At 38.2% G+C, this 18341-nt stretch overlaps 2 protein-coding genes and 1 pseudogene across 3 annotated transcripts; all 3 read left to right on the forward strand.

The window, feature by feature from the left end:
• Window positions 1-165: 165 nt before the first annotated feature.
• LOC126784787 (G-box-binding factor 4-like) lies at window positions 166-5462 on the forward strand. 2 transcript variants are annotated; one of them, XM_050510298.1, is made up of 4 exons: window positions 166-945; window positions 1049-1120; window positions 3488-3517; window positions 4927-5462. In XM_050510298.1, exons 1-4 carry the CDS (start codon window positions 241-243, stop codon window positions 5005-5007), a joined length of 888 nt encoding a protein of 295 aa, XP_050366255.1. In that variant the 5' UTR covers window positions 166-240; the 3' UTR covers window positions 5008-5462. The 2 variants fall into 2 exon arrangements, with proteins under 2 accessions (XP_050366255.1, XP_050366254.1); XM_050510297.1 differs by lacking the exons at window positions 3488-3517; window positions 4927-5462 and adding an exon at window positions 1829-3109.
• Window positions 5463-6957: 1495 nt separating this feature from the next.
• LOC126784790 (uncharacterized) lies at window positions 6958-9108 on the forward strand. The gene is made up of 4 exons (XM_050510302.1): window positions 6958-7222; window positions 7316-7431; window positions 8038-8427; window positions 8851-9108. The coding sequence occupies exons 1-4, from the start codon at window positions 7093-7095 to the stop codon at window positions 8911-8913; spliced, it is 699 nt and encodes a 232-aa protein (XP_050366259.1). The 5' UTR covers window positions 6958-7092; the 3' UTR covers window positions 8914-9108.
• Window positions 9109-11581: 2473 nt separating this feature from the next.
• Window positions 11582-12792, forward strand: LOC126783973 (uncharacterized; annotated as a pseudogene).
• The last annotated feature ends 5549 nt before the right edge of the window (window positions 12793-18341 follow it).

Raw genomic sequence — 18341 nt, forward strand, 5'->3', positions numbered from 1 at the left:
TGTGCCCGTCCTATCTGTTTGCACTGTGATTAAAAAGAAAATTGAGAAAGAGTAGAAACTCTATTCTATTGGTGGGTTCCTTGTCGCGGGCCCCGGGTGAATAGATCGTGAATTGACCAGAACGCTCTTCCGGTAGCTCAAAAACTGCTCCCACATTCCAAACCATCTCACTTTCTCATACCCAGTTACCCCAAACCCTACACACAATTCCGACTGAGATTTTGGCTTCTCCGGTAACGCATGGCTTCTTCGAAGCTCATCTCCTCCTCCTCCTCGTCCAGGTCCCGCAACTCCGATCTCTCCCGTCGCCCCAAACCCAAACCCTTCCATCCTTCTTCTTCTTCCTCCGCCGCCAATCAATCCCTAAACGACACTTGTACCGGTTACATTAACACGGCCAGTCCCGCGCCGATGACCGTCGACGGCCTCTTCCGCGACGTCTACAACAGCACTCTTCCCCCGGCCGACGCCCAGATGGACACCGCCGGCATGCAAATCCAGTCCTCCTCCGCGCCGAGGCCGAAGACGGTGGACGAGGTCTGGGAGGAAATCGTGTCCGGCGGGAGCCGGAGGGAGTGTAAAGAAGAGGTTGCTGACGAAATGATGACTCTCGAGGACTTCCTGGCCCGGGCCGGCGCGGTGGAGGAGGACGATGTTAATGATTTTCCGCCGGAGGCTCAGGGACTGAGCGGAGGGATGTTTGGGTTCGATCAGATGGGGCTGAGCCCGTATCCGTCGATCGACAAGGTTGAGGGGTCCATGGCTGGCTTTGGCAATGCTGCTGCTGATGTTGAGGTGGCGGCGAGTGGAGGAGGAGGAGGAGGAAGGGTGAGAGGGAAGAGATGCAGGGCTGTTTTGGAGCCGCTGGATAAGGCTGCACAGCAGAGGCAGAGGAGGATGATCAAGAACCGAGAGTCGGCGGCGAGGTCCAGAGAGAGGAAGCAGGTGTGTGTGTGTGTGTGTGTGTGGAACAAATGGATGCTTCATTGGTCAATTTGTGATTTTGAATTTTGAATATTTGTGTGGACTGATTTTGTGATTTTTGTAGGCTTACCAAGTTGAATTGGAGTTGTTGGTGGTTCGATTAGAGGAGGAGAATGAGCAGCTTTTGAAAGAGGAGGTATTGCATAATGAACTTTACGCTCTTTAATCTCTTCCACATGGATGATTATTTTGGATTCAACAGCATGATGAGTAATGTTTAGTCTCAGTTGGTAGAATTAGAGTAGTTTTAATGCCAAATTATGATGTTTGCATTACCAACTGGTCTGGGAGGGTGGGAATTGGCCAAGGATTTAGGATATAGGTCAGACTTTCCGAGGTTTGATCCCCCTCTTTACTACAAAAAATTGTCCACTAATATTTTTATCGTTTGTCTCCTTTTCTAAGATGCCAGTTCTTTTCCACTTCAAAATAGTTTACTGGAATATGGGTTGGATACATGAATTTTCTTGCAAGTGTTGCTTGGATTTAGGTATTCCAAACAATGTTGATAGATCTGAGTTGCTCCCCCTCTCTGTCTTTTTAATGCTAGATTTTTTTTTCCGAATCCTGTTATATCAACCTCAGACAACAATGGGTCAGTCACTACTGTGAGCTGTAGCAGTAGGACCATATAATATAATTGTATGAAGGACTAGTGAAGTGTCTCACCCTGAATGAATTTGGATGCAATAGAGAAATGGTGATGAAAGGCAACAGGGAGGTTCTACTTGAACCAAAAATCGTAGCCTGCCTCATTTCAATCCATTGCGTACTTACATTTGGTCAGTTTGGCTGCATAAGGACAAAGCCCTAACATGGTCATGGTTAATTTCTAAATCTTCAGCGAACTCTGGCAGTAAATTTCTTCCCATGTTATCAAGAGTGGTGTGGAGCAAAATCAAGTCAGCTCACTCGTTGTCTTATATTCTTTTATAACTATCAGACTATCACACATCTCGACATAACCATCTGATTTTTTTTGTTTTGTTTACCTATGGTCAATTTAGCACACTCCCCTCAATTGCTATTTCTGTGACTGCCATCGTTAAAGTGAATGATGCAGCACATCACTAAGATCAGCTGGGCATACTTTTCAGGGTTTGTAATTTTAACGGGTCCCTTATGTGGTCGGAGGGTTGGTTCTTTGAAAGGGGAAGAACTTAGGAACTTGGTTAGATGTCGAAGCTAAGGAAAGTAAGGGTTTGAATTGAAATAGGTTCTCGCCCAAAAAAAGAAAAAATTGAAGGGGAGATGAAGTTCATATATCCATGGATATAAAAGTAAACGGGGAGTTTTCATGGAGTAGTAGCTTGGTTAATTCGATTGGTATCATTTTTTTCTTTGTCTGTTTCAAATCAGAGAGGACAGAACCAGATTCACATGCTTTCAAAGAGAATCAAAGAAGCTGAGATGGAGAGAGTTGATTAAGAATGGAAAAAGGAATTCTAATTTACTCATGCTTGCATGTTCTATTGTAAAGAATGGAATGTTCAGTATGTTGCAGTGGTACCCAATAAATTCAAAGGCAGAAGGTGGGAGATTTGCAACTAAAGTTCATATTGCTATTTCTTGAGAGTTAGACAAGAATCAGTTGCAACTGGTAACTGGTAAGATGTTATTCCTTTGAAAATGAAGTCCTTTGCAGTTTTGGAATGACCAGGCATTGACCTCACGTAAACTACCCTTTAAATGATGAAAATGCCTTCATCAACTTTGGCTGAAATTATGTGAGATTATGAATGAGTGTTACTTGTCATCATGGTTTGGTCCCAAAGGGAAAGAGTTATTCAAATTGTTGAGTGCACCATGTGTGATACATTGGTACTGTTTTTGTACCAGGTCCATCTTCATTAGTTGATCTCTTGAATTTCACCTTTGACCAGAAAGTAAAGGACTGCATGCGAGTTATAAGGGAACCCATTTCACATATTTCTGTCATTCGGATTTGAAGTTCCAGCTAGTCCAGGTTCCTCTCCTCAGTCACCAATTATCATTGGAGATAGAAGTAGCTCAGGAGATAAATGAGAGCAAACTTGAGACATCCAGCAATGAGACATTGATTTGTCCTGCATCACATGTTGAAAATAGAAAAGGAGAGAAGAAGAAAATTAAAAAAGAAAAAGAAAAAAAAAAGACCAGATGGGGAAGAAAGAGTGAAAATCTCTCCCGACTCTTTGCTATTTAGAACCTGACATTTATGTGTTTGTTTTTCATGTTGATATTAGGATGTCGAACTTTTTTGTCTGTCTTACCTCTTTCCCTTTCTTCTTTGAAAGATGGAATATTAGAATGACAAATTGCATTGTAAGCAGAGCCAAGATTCCCTACAGAATCTCAGCACAAATTACCTATCCAAGTAAACTATAACTAACATATGCCAGCAAACTAAGATTGAAAAATAGAAAGCTTGATACTTGATAGTTATCTATGTTTTGCATACTCTCTTTTGTTTCCCTAACAGTTATTGTTTCTTTCATTGTCTAACAAATGATTTTCTTTACAGGCTGAGAGGACTGAAGAAAGACTTAAGCAGGTACTCATTTTTTCCTTACGCCAGCTATTTTGTTGATTTGTAAAGGGACTGCATTTTATTGGGAAAATTTCCGGAATAAGGTTTTTAGGCTAATGGTGTTATATTTAGTTATAGCATGTGAAAGATATAGCATGCAAGTATGCAACAGACAACCTGTTGTAGGTTGAAAATGGTAATGAAACTTTATGATTAATTCATGATATACCGTGAGCTCCACTTCTTGAACTATGTTTTGTGGATTTATATTTAGATTTAGAGTATAATCTTGTATTATCTTGTTGGTCGAGGCCTTGGTTTGTGTTCAATGTCTATTCATTCATTTTGTGGTTCTGTGATTTAATGGTATCCTTCCTTATGTATTATTTTGAATTTGTAGATTTTTGTTTTTACAGCATAGCTAACCCTATCATTTGTCTCCTTAAAAAAAGAGTTTGGCTTGCCAAGTTATTTTTTCTGTGCGAAGGATACATGTAATTTTGAACTTCATTACAGTCTACCAAGTCATCTGACATTATTATTCTTAAAGGAACTTATTAACAGAATGAATCACGTTCGTCCAACTCTTAAGAGGCCACTCAAAAAGATCGTCCTGTGCAATGATTGTATATATATGTACAAAATATATATTAAAATGCAATTTAGGAGTACAATGTTAAGCCATCTATCATGTTACTGTTCTTGTGATGGCAAACAGACAGCATAACACATTATGGCTGCTGGCCATTTCTTTTGATATAACCAGATTCAATTTAGGGGACCTTTTTCATAACACCTTACATGTTTGTGTCATCATTCACTTACAGTAGCAACAAAGCCATTTCATATTGCATTTATGTTTATTCAATGATGATTGCCATGTTGATTTTTGCTCTGGATGCCATTTGTGTTGTAGGATAGATCCAGGACTCTTTTCATGATTAAATAAACACAATGTGGGTAGGTACAATAGTTCAGTAGGGTAGATCTTGTCATTTTTATTTAAGTTGTAAGCTTTGGATTTAGACTCTCTAGAGCAGTCAAGATAATTACCATGTTAAATATTTTTAATCGTGAAAAATGGTTTCCAAATTAGTGTAAGCTTTTATTGAAGTTATAAACTACGGTGACTGTTTGTATGTACTTTTAGAAACTTGTTTTCTGTTTTCTCATGAAAGTATAGAAGGGGAAAATAGTGAAAATTGATGGATCAGCAGTGGCAATCAGTTGTGTTTGTGTGTGTGTGTGTGTTTTTTTTTTTTTGGTGAATGAAGATGATGGGTATATTTGATATGTGACTTCTATCAATGTTTTGTTGATTAATGGTTTCTACTTATAGTGCATACCAACTTGGTGGAAGATTGAGACAGTTCTATATTTTAGAAAATTTCAGTTTACTGTAAAACTGACTTTGTTATGTTTGGATGCTGCAGCTTATGGAAAATGTTATTCCAGTTGTGGAGAAGAGAAGACCATCACGTGTCCTTCGCAGAGTTCGGTCACTGCAATGGTAGAGATATGATTGAGGAATTATGCAGAAAACAGAATTCGGTTTGAGACCTATGGACAAAAAAAGGTAGAGACATTTAATCTGGTATCTAAGTTAGATATATCCCACCTGATGATAATCATTTTAGTAAGAGCCGCATGTGTGATGAAGGGAATGTCCTTTTGTTTGAAGATAGAGATGGCGTTGATTGAGGGAAACAAGAGGTAACAGAGCCTTCTGTTGTGTGTAGAAAATTGAAACCTCTTTTTTCCCGGGTAATGATGTGAAGGTGAAGCGGAGAATCCAGAGTTAAGTATTTATGTTTATAGCTTATCATTTCTTACATCTTTTGAAGCTGAATATAACATGGTTGCTGCTCCTCTCATTCCTTTCTATGTAAGGAGACTGCATTGCAGCCCTTAGAGAGGAGCATTCCTCTTCAATCAAATTCGTCGATCTATCAATAATACTATTATGACTGGTGTAATTTTGGTTTGCAAATAGTGTAGCTGTTCCAACTCTCATCGCCATCCCGTCTTTGCTCAAACTAGGCTCAAGTTGTTTAAGTGTTGTTTACCCTAAGCGTATGGGTGGGGTAGGGCTCAGAGCTCTACATCTGCATGGTGTTGTGTACTGGTAAATGAAAGCGAGTCTGATGTGTCTCGTGAGCGACAGTGAGAGTGGCTCCATATCACGCAAATGGCTGAGAGGAAATAATATCACCTGTAACTTGTGAGCAGACTTGGCCGTTGTACTGGGGACTCTTTTAATAGCACCTGAGTGACTCCATATCTTGTTCCAAATCGTATTTGGTATGTTTTGTGCGTCTTTTAGTCCATGGTCCATGCCCTCCCGCCTGAGTGACTTGTAGTCCTAGTCTCTTATGTCTTAATGTTCTTTGGATACAATCAAAATCAATAGGAGTTGAAGTGTTGGACCACTGCTCCTCATCGACAAAACACGCATCAAATTTGAGGTTGCTCTCTAGCTTCGCGCTATTTGGCTTGTTTCTATGCATCGTGAAAGGTTATGGTCTTATACACTGCGTGAAGCAATAATCTAAAGGAAAACCATTAATTAGCAAAACATTTATTTACATTTATTAATGGTTTCAGCCAAACAATGTGTGTTGGTTTAGACTTTAGACTTCCCCTATTCTCTTCTCTGAAGCTATTGCCGAAGCAAAAGCAAGAGATCCTACTCTTCTGAGGCTTCTGGCCAATGAAGAGCTAATTGATGATACAGACTGCAATGAAGCGTTATTTCAAGCTGCTAGTTGTTATGTCATAATTGGCTGTTGCTGAGTAGCTTGCTTGTTAGCTTTAATATAGGCTTTGAGGCCACTGATGAAAAACCAAGTTCCCGAATGCATCCTAATGTAATGCCGTGAGTCCGTGACTGCTAGTCTGCAACCACATCAATTGAGGAGTCCTTATTGAAGTTCTTTCTTTGATTCAAAAAAAGAAAAAGAAAAAGGAAGACTTTTGCAGTTGTTATTTCAAGGTATTCATTTATGCATCAAAGTATGAACCCATTTGATAGTTCTTAACAATTAGGAGAAAGAGATTATGTTTTGGTTAGACTAAACCAAAGTCATTTGCACTCACCTCCCAAGACACTGCATTATTTGATTAAAAACAGAGCCTGCAGATTGATAATCAAAGAACTAATCATTTTAGAATTATAAACCCCATCATCAACAATCACAGATTCACAGTCACTCATCATTTTGTTTTTTACTTTAATCATCTCTTTTCCCTTAAATATATTTGTTTTTTAATGGTAAATTTTCTCAATCAAAGTGATTCCAACTTTTTACTGTGTAAAATAATAAGAACCCACACTCTCCAATATTAGTGTCTGTCATCCATTCAAACCCCATCCCATGGAAAAGCCAAGCACTCCTGACATTTTACCAGTCTCCTCTTTACCACACACACACACACTCTCTCTCTCTCTCTCTCTCACACACATTTTTCAAACCCTTCTTTGCTTTCTCTCAGTGACCCCCCAGAGAGCAAAAGAAAGCGCTACAAAAGAACTAAAGCCTGTCTGTAATCTACACCATCTTTATCTTTTGCATTCACCAAAACAAGAAGAGAAGCTCTTCATGAAGTTCTCCATGTTCTTCTTCATGTGTTTGCTCTCTTTACACTTCCAGCATTCTCACTCCACCACAATACTGGTGGATGGAGTTTCAGAATGGAAAGACCCTGTTGTTCATGTAGGAGACTCCATCAGTATGTTCCTGAAACTTCACTTCAATCCTTTATTTTGAGATGCATTCAACTTAAAGTTCACTTACACTGAATCTTTTGTCTTGGAAACTTCAGTTTTCCAGCACAAGTATCACTACAACCTCTACATTTTCCAGAACCAGAGAGCCTTCAATGTCTGCAATTTCACTCAAGCCACACTTCTTAACAAACCCGATTCTACATCTTATACGGTATGACATCTCTCTCAGACACACACACACACACACACTCACTGACTCACATATCAAATTGTCTTTAACAATTTGAACTTGGGTTTCCAAGGGATGGTCAGTTGAACTTGGTGTACCAAGAATATGATTATTGGCTCCGTGATTTGACTCGTCTAGCTTAGTCCTTACTTGCATTTTCAATTAAGTGGTGTTCCTGAACTTGGGTTGTTCTTCAAATATGTAATTTCCATCTGGGTATGTCAGAATTGTCCAGAAGATTTGAGCTTTTAACTATATTCATCTAAATGATTAGATAACTGTTGCTTTTAGATTCGTTTCATAACTGGTTAAATTAGTAGCCCCCCATCTTTGATGTGATCATGGTCTCAGAGATTTGAGATGTGTAAGTTACAAAGTGTTGTTTCTGAACTTGGGTTGTGCTTCAGTATGTCATATTGTCATATATGTGTAAAAGATTTGAGCTTTCTAGCTAAATGCATCTCAGACATGCTGTTGAACTTGGTTTTTGAAAAAGTTGTACCCAAGTAAAGTAGTTCCATTTGGGTATTTGATAAGTTTATTAAAGATTTTGATTTTACTGATCAAACATTTCCTTTACATTGCAAGTGGCACCCATCAAGGCCTGGTTTCTTCTACTTCTCCTTCAACAATGGTTCTCTGCTCAATGCATGCCAAGACACTCAGAAGTTTGCTATAAGAGTTTCTTTAACGGCAATGGCTCCAGCAGCTGCCCCGGAACCCAGTTCCAAGACAGGATCTGGTGGTCGTGGAGGCAGTGGCGGTGGTGTAGTGTCATCTTCTCCAACATATCCTTGGCCTTTCCAACCTCACCAAGCTTCCCTATCGCCAAGTCCAGAGCCAAGTGTCGGCTCCTTACTTCCAAATAAAGGCGGCAGCACGCCATTTATCAACAGCAACCCTGCTGTCCCTCTGCCTACTGGTGAAGTTGATTCTGCTACTATCCGCCCTATACCTACCTCTGGCCACCAGGGAGAGGTACCCCAATTTTCTCTCTTTCTAATTACATTGCATTGCTATGTCTGCTCATGCATCATTTATGCAAGTCAATATCTTGTTTATAGTTCTTTTTCATAGACTTGAGTATGATGCACTGTGCTTTTCTTCAATTCTTTGAAATGATAGGTGAGCACATTTTCTGATCGTTGAAGTCATAATCAGTAATTAGTCATAATAATTGATGTAATAAGTAGCTAGTGTAGTCGCACATTGTGCACTACTTAGCATCAGAGTGAAGGATGCCCACACATACACTTATGCTTCAATCCTAAACCAGGCATTAGCTTCGTATAAAAAAATTAATTTTTTTTAAACTCTTAAATATGGCCTTCCTTTTTTCTTATTTTTTTCATTTCCAGTTTTAATGGGATTTTGATCAGGTTTCCTGTCTTGTTACTGCAGGTAATGGTGAGGTTATTTGCTACTCAAATGGCTCTATTTATTGTGGTTCTCATGATGCTATGAAAAATGTTGAGAGATCAAGAGAGGGAGGGAGAGATGGTCTGTAATATGTGTAGGTAAATCTGATTAGGTTAATGTGCACCAGACAGTGGTTTTGAGTCTAAAGTAACTTTAAGAGTGATGATTATGCCATGTATTGGAGATGCTCTTATTCCCTACTTTGGACATCATTAGCACTTTTCATCCTTTGTTTTGCAATTGATAGCTATCTTTTCTTTTCTGCTTTCATTATCCTGCTGGTCCTTTTTGTGTTTTTGGATGGATATAGAATTTGAAACTCAGAAGACCAGTAATTTGTTACATTCCCTGCAAAGTGGTACACAAAGAAAATTTTGAAATTAATGATACTTCATTTTATTAAATCTAAAAATAATTTTCAAGCAAATGATTGGAATATGAACCACCCAATGTGGGTCTCTGGCTGAATTATTCATGTGGGCATAATTTCTATAGGGCTATCCAACTTCTGTCCCATCATTTTATGAGCAACTCCATAAGCTGTGGATGTGAACTTATGAAACTTAAAATACATGGAATCCAGTTTAATTAATGTTATATGATGAAATGGATCAAATGATTATCCTGTGATAACTCATAGAAGTGGAGTTTATATGAGGTCCTTGTAGTCAAATGCTTTGTAAACTACTACATAAAATATTTCAATGAAAGGCTATGGTTGTAGTAATATATGCATGTTATGGTTAATGAAAATTCATTCTGGATGAAAAACTCAATACTATTATGCAAGAAACCCTAGTAGCCGCTCCCATTAGGGTTTTGCAATCCCTACTCGTATTTAACCTATTTTCACTATCATGCCTCCTCACACATCCATTCCCTTTCATCAATCACCATGACTAGTCTTGAAGAGGTCATTGTTAGCTTTGTACAATCCATGGCTCTTGCTAGTGGTGATGTTATTGATGTTTCTTCCATGGATCATTCGGAGGATCCCGTGATCGAAACCAACACCTTTCTTTTGGCCAAAACTCTGACCAATGATCTGGTGGATGTCAAGGATCTGCAAAGTGTGTTTCGTAGGGTTTGAAAGCTCCATAAGGGTTTTAGGGTTCAGGAGCGTGGACCTTTGCCTTTTGTTTTCCATTTTGATATGGCAAAGGACCGTAATATAGTCTTTTGGGGTGGACCTTGGTAATATCGACATGCTCCTATGCTAGTGGAGGAGTATGATGGATTGCAATCTCCTTTGTCTATTATCATGAACAAGTTGTATTTCTGGGTGAGGTTGTAGGGTATCCCGCCGGCGCTAGAGAAAGAGAAGTACATCAAGAACGTGGTATCAGTTGCAGGTTCATGTGTGCATGGATGATGACATGTATACATATCATCAAAAGGTTAAAATTAGGGTTTTTCGGGGCCTTAACAAACCTTTCTTCAGGAAGAAGATTTTAAAGATTACTGCATAGGTGATTGAAGAAATTGAGTTTGATTTTGAGCATCTTCATGGCATTTGTAAGCATTGTGATCTCATCTACCATGAAGGTGGTCATTGCTTCAAGTCTGAATGCCCTAACCCTGCCTTTGATGTGGTGTCGGGTTCTAGTGTTATGCCTTCTCTGTCCAAGCTGCCTTAGACTGGTCTGCCAAATTGTCTGTTTCGATTAAAGGGTGTGGATGTCTCCCCTCCGCCTTCAATCATACAAAATCTCTTTGCTCCCAAACCTAAATTGAGGAAGCCAACGATTCGGCGTTGTGAGGAGAGGGAGCCTTCCAAGGCTATGGTGATTGCCAAGCCTTGAGCCTCCTTTGATTACTTTGAAGAGGGCACGGTCGGAAGTTGCTTCGGCATCACCAAAGAAAAAAAAGGTGCTGCTATTGAAGGATAAGGCACACAACTCTCCTAAGAGGGTGAATGTGTCGGGGATAAAGCTCACAGCTAAAGCTTTTGGCCTTGTGGCCGATGGAAGTGGTGTATTGGTGCCTCAACAAGTTGGAGAGTCCAATGATGAATCCAGGAAGAAGAGGGGTCGGCCTTATGGCTCCAAAAATAAACCCAAAGAGAGGAAGGAAGTTGCAATTGGAGATGGTCTATGACTCCAAGCCCCATGTCACATTCCAGCCCTAATGTGAAGGGCAAAACAAAGTATACATAGTTCGGTTGCCTATTTCTATGCTCATTTAAGTCGTAGAATATGCAAATTTTAGGAATAATTGAGCGTCATTATTTCTAAAGAATAGTTCTTTGCCGCATGCTAGAGCTTTGAGTTTACTCATTACCTCTTGTATGTTGTTTTGTCACAGCGGATAAGTATGTAATGACTATTCAAGCAACGAAGAATTTTTATAAAACATAAGTATGTTTGTCTTAAAAAATGCTTTGTAAACTAAAAAGTTTTCCAAACTTGGTTACTTCTTCAGGGGCCTCTGGTTTCATGTTCGTTTATAGGAAAGAAACCATATTATAACTAAATTTCCATGGACCAATACTCTAAGTCGGATTTATGTTTTGGAATCAAATAAGGCAGTTGGCTTCCCGCCAAAGCAAACAATATATTGTTATGAAAAGCAACGGACTTTTACAATTCTTGCAGACTTGACAGAATATCATATCAAGAAGCAATGACTTTTGTGCTTTGTGCTAGAAGGGAAAAAGACCATCAATATGGACATTATAAACTTAATACTCACAAATTTGCTCATTCTCCCCAGTCACTTAGAGAGTAAAATTTGGAGTTTGGAAGGTAATTGCTTGTCCCCCAAATCCTGAAATGGATCTTGAATTAGGACTCAAGATCAGCCATACTAAGGATGATGTTACTTCCTCTTCTGATTTTCGGATTGCAAAGAACAAATCTAGTCCTATTTTCATATCGAACGAAACCGAGAGCTCATTCATCCTCACTGCCCATCTTAAAGGTCTATATCATTTTCAATTATCTTTGCTTGTTCTTTAATGTTTTGGTTTATATGAAAGTTTTTCAGGCAATCTCAGGTTATAGAAGCATGTTGATATTGAGATAAATGGAGAAGGAACTCAGCTACGCATTACTGTGGAGAAACTAGTTCAAGAGAAGGCGATGTCAGGATGGTCAATGAAAAAGAAAGAAGGGGAGACGAGGGGATTCAAAAAAGTTTTTCGAATCCCAGATGGAGTTGTTTTGAATCGAATTAATGAAAAAGAATCGACTCTCAGAATCTTCATGCCAAAAGTGGTTAAAGGAGTTGTTGGTGTTGGGGTTTAAGAACTGAAAGAAGAAGGGGTGATCATAGGTAGACCACAGATGACAGAAGCTCCAAGTAATGAGCTTCCTGATAAAGATGGTGAGAAAATGAAAATGGAAGCGAACTCTGAGGCTAAGGGAAAAGAAGCAGATAATAAAGAGTGCATGAAAGAAATTGTAGTGGATGATCAAGAGTTGCAGTCTTGCAGACCAATGGTCCAAGAGAAACTAAAGGTGAAGGGAAGGCATCAGAAGACTATGAAGAACATAAAATTGCAGAGATTAAAGAAGCTGATAGAATTGAGAAACAGAGAGAGGATGTAAAAAAAAAAGAATCAAAGAAGAAACGAATTGAGGAGTCAAGAATGATAAAAGCACAGAAGCAACTCAGCAAGTTGCTAAACCATCACACGAAATTGAAGAAACCAAACCTCACATAGAAAAACCTGCTTCGAGACACCCGAACTCAAACGAAATGCCAAAATCAACACCAGAGAAGAAGGAAGTACTTGACATGTGTGAAACTTCTGAAATGCGGAACCGAAAAGATGTGGGTGAGAAATCAACTGCAGAGAAGAAGCCTGATGCATCAGAAAAGTTCAAGCTGCTGTCAAGTCCTTTGATCATAGCAGGTTCAGCTCTTCTTGTCTCTATTGTACTGCTAGCAACGGACATGATTAGGAATAGAAAGAAATAGCTTCCATTTCTACATTCTCTGTTCTAGCATACGAGATTAATATCAATGTGTCTAATATACTTGATAAATGCATGGTTGTAAAACCATGTTCGCATGATGCATATTCAGATTGAAATACGATGTAGAAACTCCAAATGAAATTACATACAGCACACACCAAAGGGAGACATTAATAAATTTTGTGATACAATTATGCAAGATATATCAAGCTCCAAGACGGCCAAAGATAACCCCAGGTTACTGTCTTCGCAAACCGTTCGATTGCAATTACATACAGCGTCACTTTGGTTCTTTTGATTTTGCAGATTGATGACTTTAGACCTTGATCTCAAATACTCGATCACAAAGATTATCCCTTTGTGATCCTTGACAGAAAGAGGAGAAATATCACAAGGGTTCCTGACAGGACGGAATGGGACACTAGTACAGTGAAAATATAACACAAGTATGACCTGCTTTGCAATTTCTCCCAGATAATTTCTGCAACACTTGTTATATAAAACTATTCACTACTTGCTCATATCCTACAAGCTAAGTAACAATTCATTTTGGTAACTGAAATATAAAGATAATTTTTAATCGAAACCGAGGTCTTATAGAGGTCTACTATCACAGCAGAGGATGAAGGGTGGATAAAAAGAGAAATATTGTAGTAAAATACTTGAATGCGCAACTCTTGCTTGATCGTGGCAATGGGGAAGGAGTGCTACAGTTGAGGGGATCCACCATGAGATACACTACGGTTTGCTCCAGTGGCGGAACTACGTTGCGGGCTGATTTGGCTATAGCCCACCCGAGAAATAGATTGGTATTTAATCAATTACATATTCTAGTCCAATCGAAATTGAAGTCAGTTCAGTTGGCCAAGTTACTCAACTCATTTGGCTTGTGATCCAAGTTCGAATCCCAACTTGCCATTCTTTCCTTCATTTTTCTCTTATTTTTTTCTTTTCCTTCTCTCTCTTTTTGAATTCTTTTCTTTTATACACTATTTTCTTTACTCACTCTTCTTTTATATCACATATTTTCTCAGTATTATAAAAAAATCTTACAATATTTTTTATAAGTAAGAAATAGATCTCATCTTTCCCCATTTTCTCTTCCTTTTATTTTGGTCATAGCATTTTATAGCATAATTTCTTTAGCTATTTAGTTATCTGTTAAAACAAATGTTAATGTCTTCAAAACCAGTCCTACCCAATTCGGATTTCTGGTTCCGCCCTGGTTTGCTCAGTGATGATTCTCAATTGTCTATGTTGCCCCCTCGAAGGGGCGTAACTATTTAATTTCTAGCTTCCTTACGAACCTTGATTATGTCATAAAGCACCCTTCTCTCTCTCTCTCAGTGATGATATTCGTAGCAAAATCTCTAAGCAAGACTCACGTTCCAACTCAAGAAAAGGACTGAAATTGCTAGATGTACATTATGTGTGAGAGAGCAGAGTCCCTGAGCTTCAAGCTCTATTCTTTTCTCACGATGCAATACTTTGCCTAGGGTTGGTTCAACTGGCAAGGAAGATGGGAAAATGGCGTGGGCTTAAACAATTTGATGCTATCTGATCAACAGCACTCATATGCATCCATCTGAAAGTGTTCTTCTAAACTCTAAAGCGACAATTAGTGACTTATCAGCTTCATACTTGTGCATAGCTGAGGTATGTTACCGTTTCAAGCATATTGTACACACTTCTATTGTGGGTTTAATCAATTAAAGGCTGAGGTATTGATATAACTAAAACAGAACAGAACCCTTCCATCAAAAAATGATAAATGCAAAGCAGAGACCTTGAGGGAATGAGTCCCACTGTTGAGGTGAGCTATCAGTATTAACAGCGAAACAGCTAATACAAGGAAGCAACTAGGAAGATGTATACTATATGTAGGGTAGATTTAACATGAGACTTGACCTGTACCACATATTCCTAAAGATCCACTTCCCTTTCACAAATATTGTTCAATACAATCACGTTGCACATTAAATCCATCAGGCAAAAGACACACAGATTTTGGGATTTATAATCCACGTTTAACAACAGCTAACAATGAGTTTTACAATGGCAGGAGGGGGTCAACTTCCATGGAAGCCACACAATTCTACGAGGTAGGTAGTAGAGCAAAGACTAAGCTGCATTCTAGTGATGTTATAAGCTACCAACTGTATTATTCACCAAACTGAGGATAAGAAAGCGATAGATGAATCAAAGATCCCATTGTATATCTAACGGACATGATAAATGAATCTAGAGCATATCTTCATCCAGCAATTCCAAAAGGATCAGATCATGCAGAAGATTAGTCATTGATATCCATCAGAGTCCGAGCAAGTGACATACCAGTTTTTAGAGGTACCTGATATGTTTAGAACTGCTATAGCATGACTGCTTCCAATTAGTAAGGCTCCATTTTGTTTAATTGTGTTTTAGGAAGCTTGACTGTAGGTTTTGAACTCTATATTCTATTATTCCAGGAAGAAAGTTTCAAGAACAAGTACCATCAACTTTGATTTGTTTGTCATTGTAATCTGACAACAAGCGCTTTATTTGTAGTAAGTTGCAGCTTGACAATACAATTGAAGATACCAATTGTAATATACAAAGCAAGCAGAAAATGCCAAGAACAATGAGCAATGGAACACCACTTTGTTTTGTCTTTTCAGTTTGCAAAATTGATGACTTTAGACCTTGAACTCAATCACAAAGATAAACTTTGCAAAAAATTTATTCCCCCACTTATCCTTGCCCAGAAAGAGGAGAAGCAACCAATATCATGACTCTTTCTCAGACCTTATTTCTACCAAATAGCTTCCGTCTAGAGATGACAACACCAAAGGCAAGGATCCGGTCGCTGTAATCTCTCTTGAAAATAAAAGTGCAGAAGGGACAACCAATGCCATGATTCAGAAAACTATAGTACCTTGAGTATTTCCATGAGAAGGATTTCAAGTAAGCCCAACAAAATATTCCATTCATGGAGGTATTAGTCTTCTCTATAAAAGTCCCACATAATAAGAGCATTCAAAATCTCATCAGTTGCATCGTTTTCTCGAGCACTTATCAGTAGCCTGAAGTATTCAAGAGATTCAGTTGCTACCTCACTTTGGAGCTATGTAGCACCGACACTTCTAAGGTTGGAGTGTCGAAGTGTCCGACACTTCCCGACACTCCGACACGGCCCGACACTTCCCGACACCATGTCCGACACTCCACGTGGCGTGTCATCAATATTGACTTTTTTGACACTTCCCCGACACTTTGACCGACACGCCACATCATAATTCTGATATGTCATGTCATCATTTTAGATTATAAAAAATAGAAAAATGGAAACTAAACAGAAAAAAACCCAAATTTTGTTTCAGTCCCATTGTTTTCCCTTTCTTCTTTTCTTAGATTTATTTGTTTTGAATTGTTATGCAATGGAATGAACTTGAAACTTTAATTTGACATTATTTCATGTATTATATATTTTTTTATACATTAATAAATATATTAAATTTTATATAAATTGCCGTGTCGATGCCGTGTCGGGATCTATGTTTTTTAGATTTGCCGTGTCGCGGTGTCGCGCCGTGTCGGTGTCGCAGTGTCGGTGTCGGTGTCGGTGCTACATAGCTTTGGAGACTCTTATGCTTTTGCAGTCAATGAATTCCTATATTCTAAGCTTTTTGCAGAACTGTTTGTAGATGGGTGGACACCTCTTGTATGTTATGACAGGTGGGACGAAACTGCGTCTGTGCTTTGGTATTAACTCAAATTCAAACCCTTATTTGTATCCTTGAGTGCAACATGAATACATGATTGACTTGAAGACCCAAGTTTGCTTCTAGAAGAGAAAATGATAAAAGTCAAAGAGTATGGTTTGGACTTGAGGTACCCTCCGTACAAAGCTGTCTTCATGTTCTAAGTTCCACTTCTTGGGGTTCTTGACTAGGGGCGGACACACATACCCGAAAATCGAAAAAAACCATATCCGAACTCAAATTGAATCTAAAAAAATGAAAACCGAAAAAAATCGAATTGATAATAAGAAAACCGAACCGAACCGATTATGTTTGGGTTGAGTTTTGGGTTTAGTCTCTTATAAACCGAACGAAACCTAACCGATCTAAATAACCCGAAATCCACAGTCAACGTCATTATTTTGGTATATTTTTACTTTTTTTAAAAAAAAAGTAAAACTAAAGTCACCATAAACCTAATGGATCATCAATCTTGCAACCTTTCTCATTTCTTAGACAAAAAAAAACTTACGGCCATCTCTCTTTTTAAATCATCACTCCTTAATTTAGTGTTATATTAAAAATTCACTTCATTCCGCAATACCCATAACTCCTCCTTCCTCCCTCCTCCCTCAATCTCCATTTCCTATCGCCTCTCTTTGTACCGTGATTCTAAAAATTGAATTCTCTAATCAATGATTCTATTAATGTTTCATATCCTCAGTTAATAAGTATCAATAAAGGCTTATATGAGACATGAAAGATGGCTTGGAGAAATCTGACGACCTACACGACGGACTTAACGAGGTTCAATTACCTAGACCCATAGGAAGTGCGAACATTTTTGTTCCTCTCTGATTTTAATGCAATAGAGTTTTTTGTACTTGAGTTAAATATGGATTGTGAAGATGCTAGAGCCAATTAGGTATGGAATAATCAATTAGACCTTTTGTTTTGCATCTTTATGTTAAATTTTGTACGTTGAATCTAATGTCTAATATTACGTATTTTACATACATGTAAAACCGGGAAAAAAAACTAAACCGTACGGGTTAGTCAGATTGTGGGTCACAGTCTCTAAAATAGAAAAACCGAACCGAATTTAAAATTTGGGTTGAGTTATGGATTTTGTCTAAAACCGTAGTGACTCGTGTCCACCCCTATTCTTGACTCTTCAGTTTACAGGATAAAATGGTACATACTAAAGTGAAAATAATGCTAAGTATCACCTGCTTTCTAGTGTCTCTTTGATAAATTTCTAGGAGACTAGAACACTTAAAACTACAAAACTATTTACTATTTTTCTAATTCTCAAGATGCAACGCTTAGCCTAGTATGGTTAAAGTGGCAGAGAAATGGGAAAATGGCGTCACCGGGGTCAGGGACGGAGTCAGGATTTCATATTAGATTGGGCTAAACTTTAATCGATAATTTTTTTTTCATGTGTACATGGATATAAATAAATTAGCATTTTGAATACACTCATAATGAAAAATCTATAATTAAAAATTGTAAAATTATATATAAGAAGTCAAAATTTTGTTACGTAATCGGTCTTCAATCAAGTAGTTGATAGTAACAAATAGTAGGTTTAATTATTTAGAATTGGTAGACTTTATCAATTGATCGAGTAAAATAGGAAAACTATTCTTGATTTGTTTTATTTTTATTTTTCCCTTAAGAACACCATATTGAATATTAATTGTTGATTATTGCATATCACTTAAACCTAACTTCACTAAGTTGTTAACATAAAGAGTAGCATCATCAAGTAATCAAAATTTATTGACTTTTTTTTTTTTGCGACACTAAGAGACTGGGCTACCATATATAG

Source organism: Argentina anserina, chromosome 2 (assembly GCF_933775445.1).
Source record: "Argentina anserina chromosome 2, drPotAnse1.1, whole genome shotgun sequence".
Lineage (NCBI taxonomy): Eukaryota > Viridiplantae > Streptophyta > Magnoliopsida > Rosales > Rosaceae > Argentina > Argentina anserina.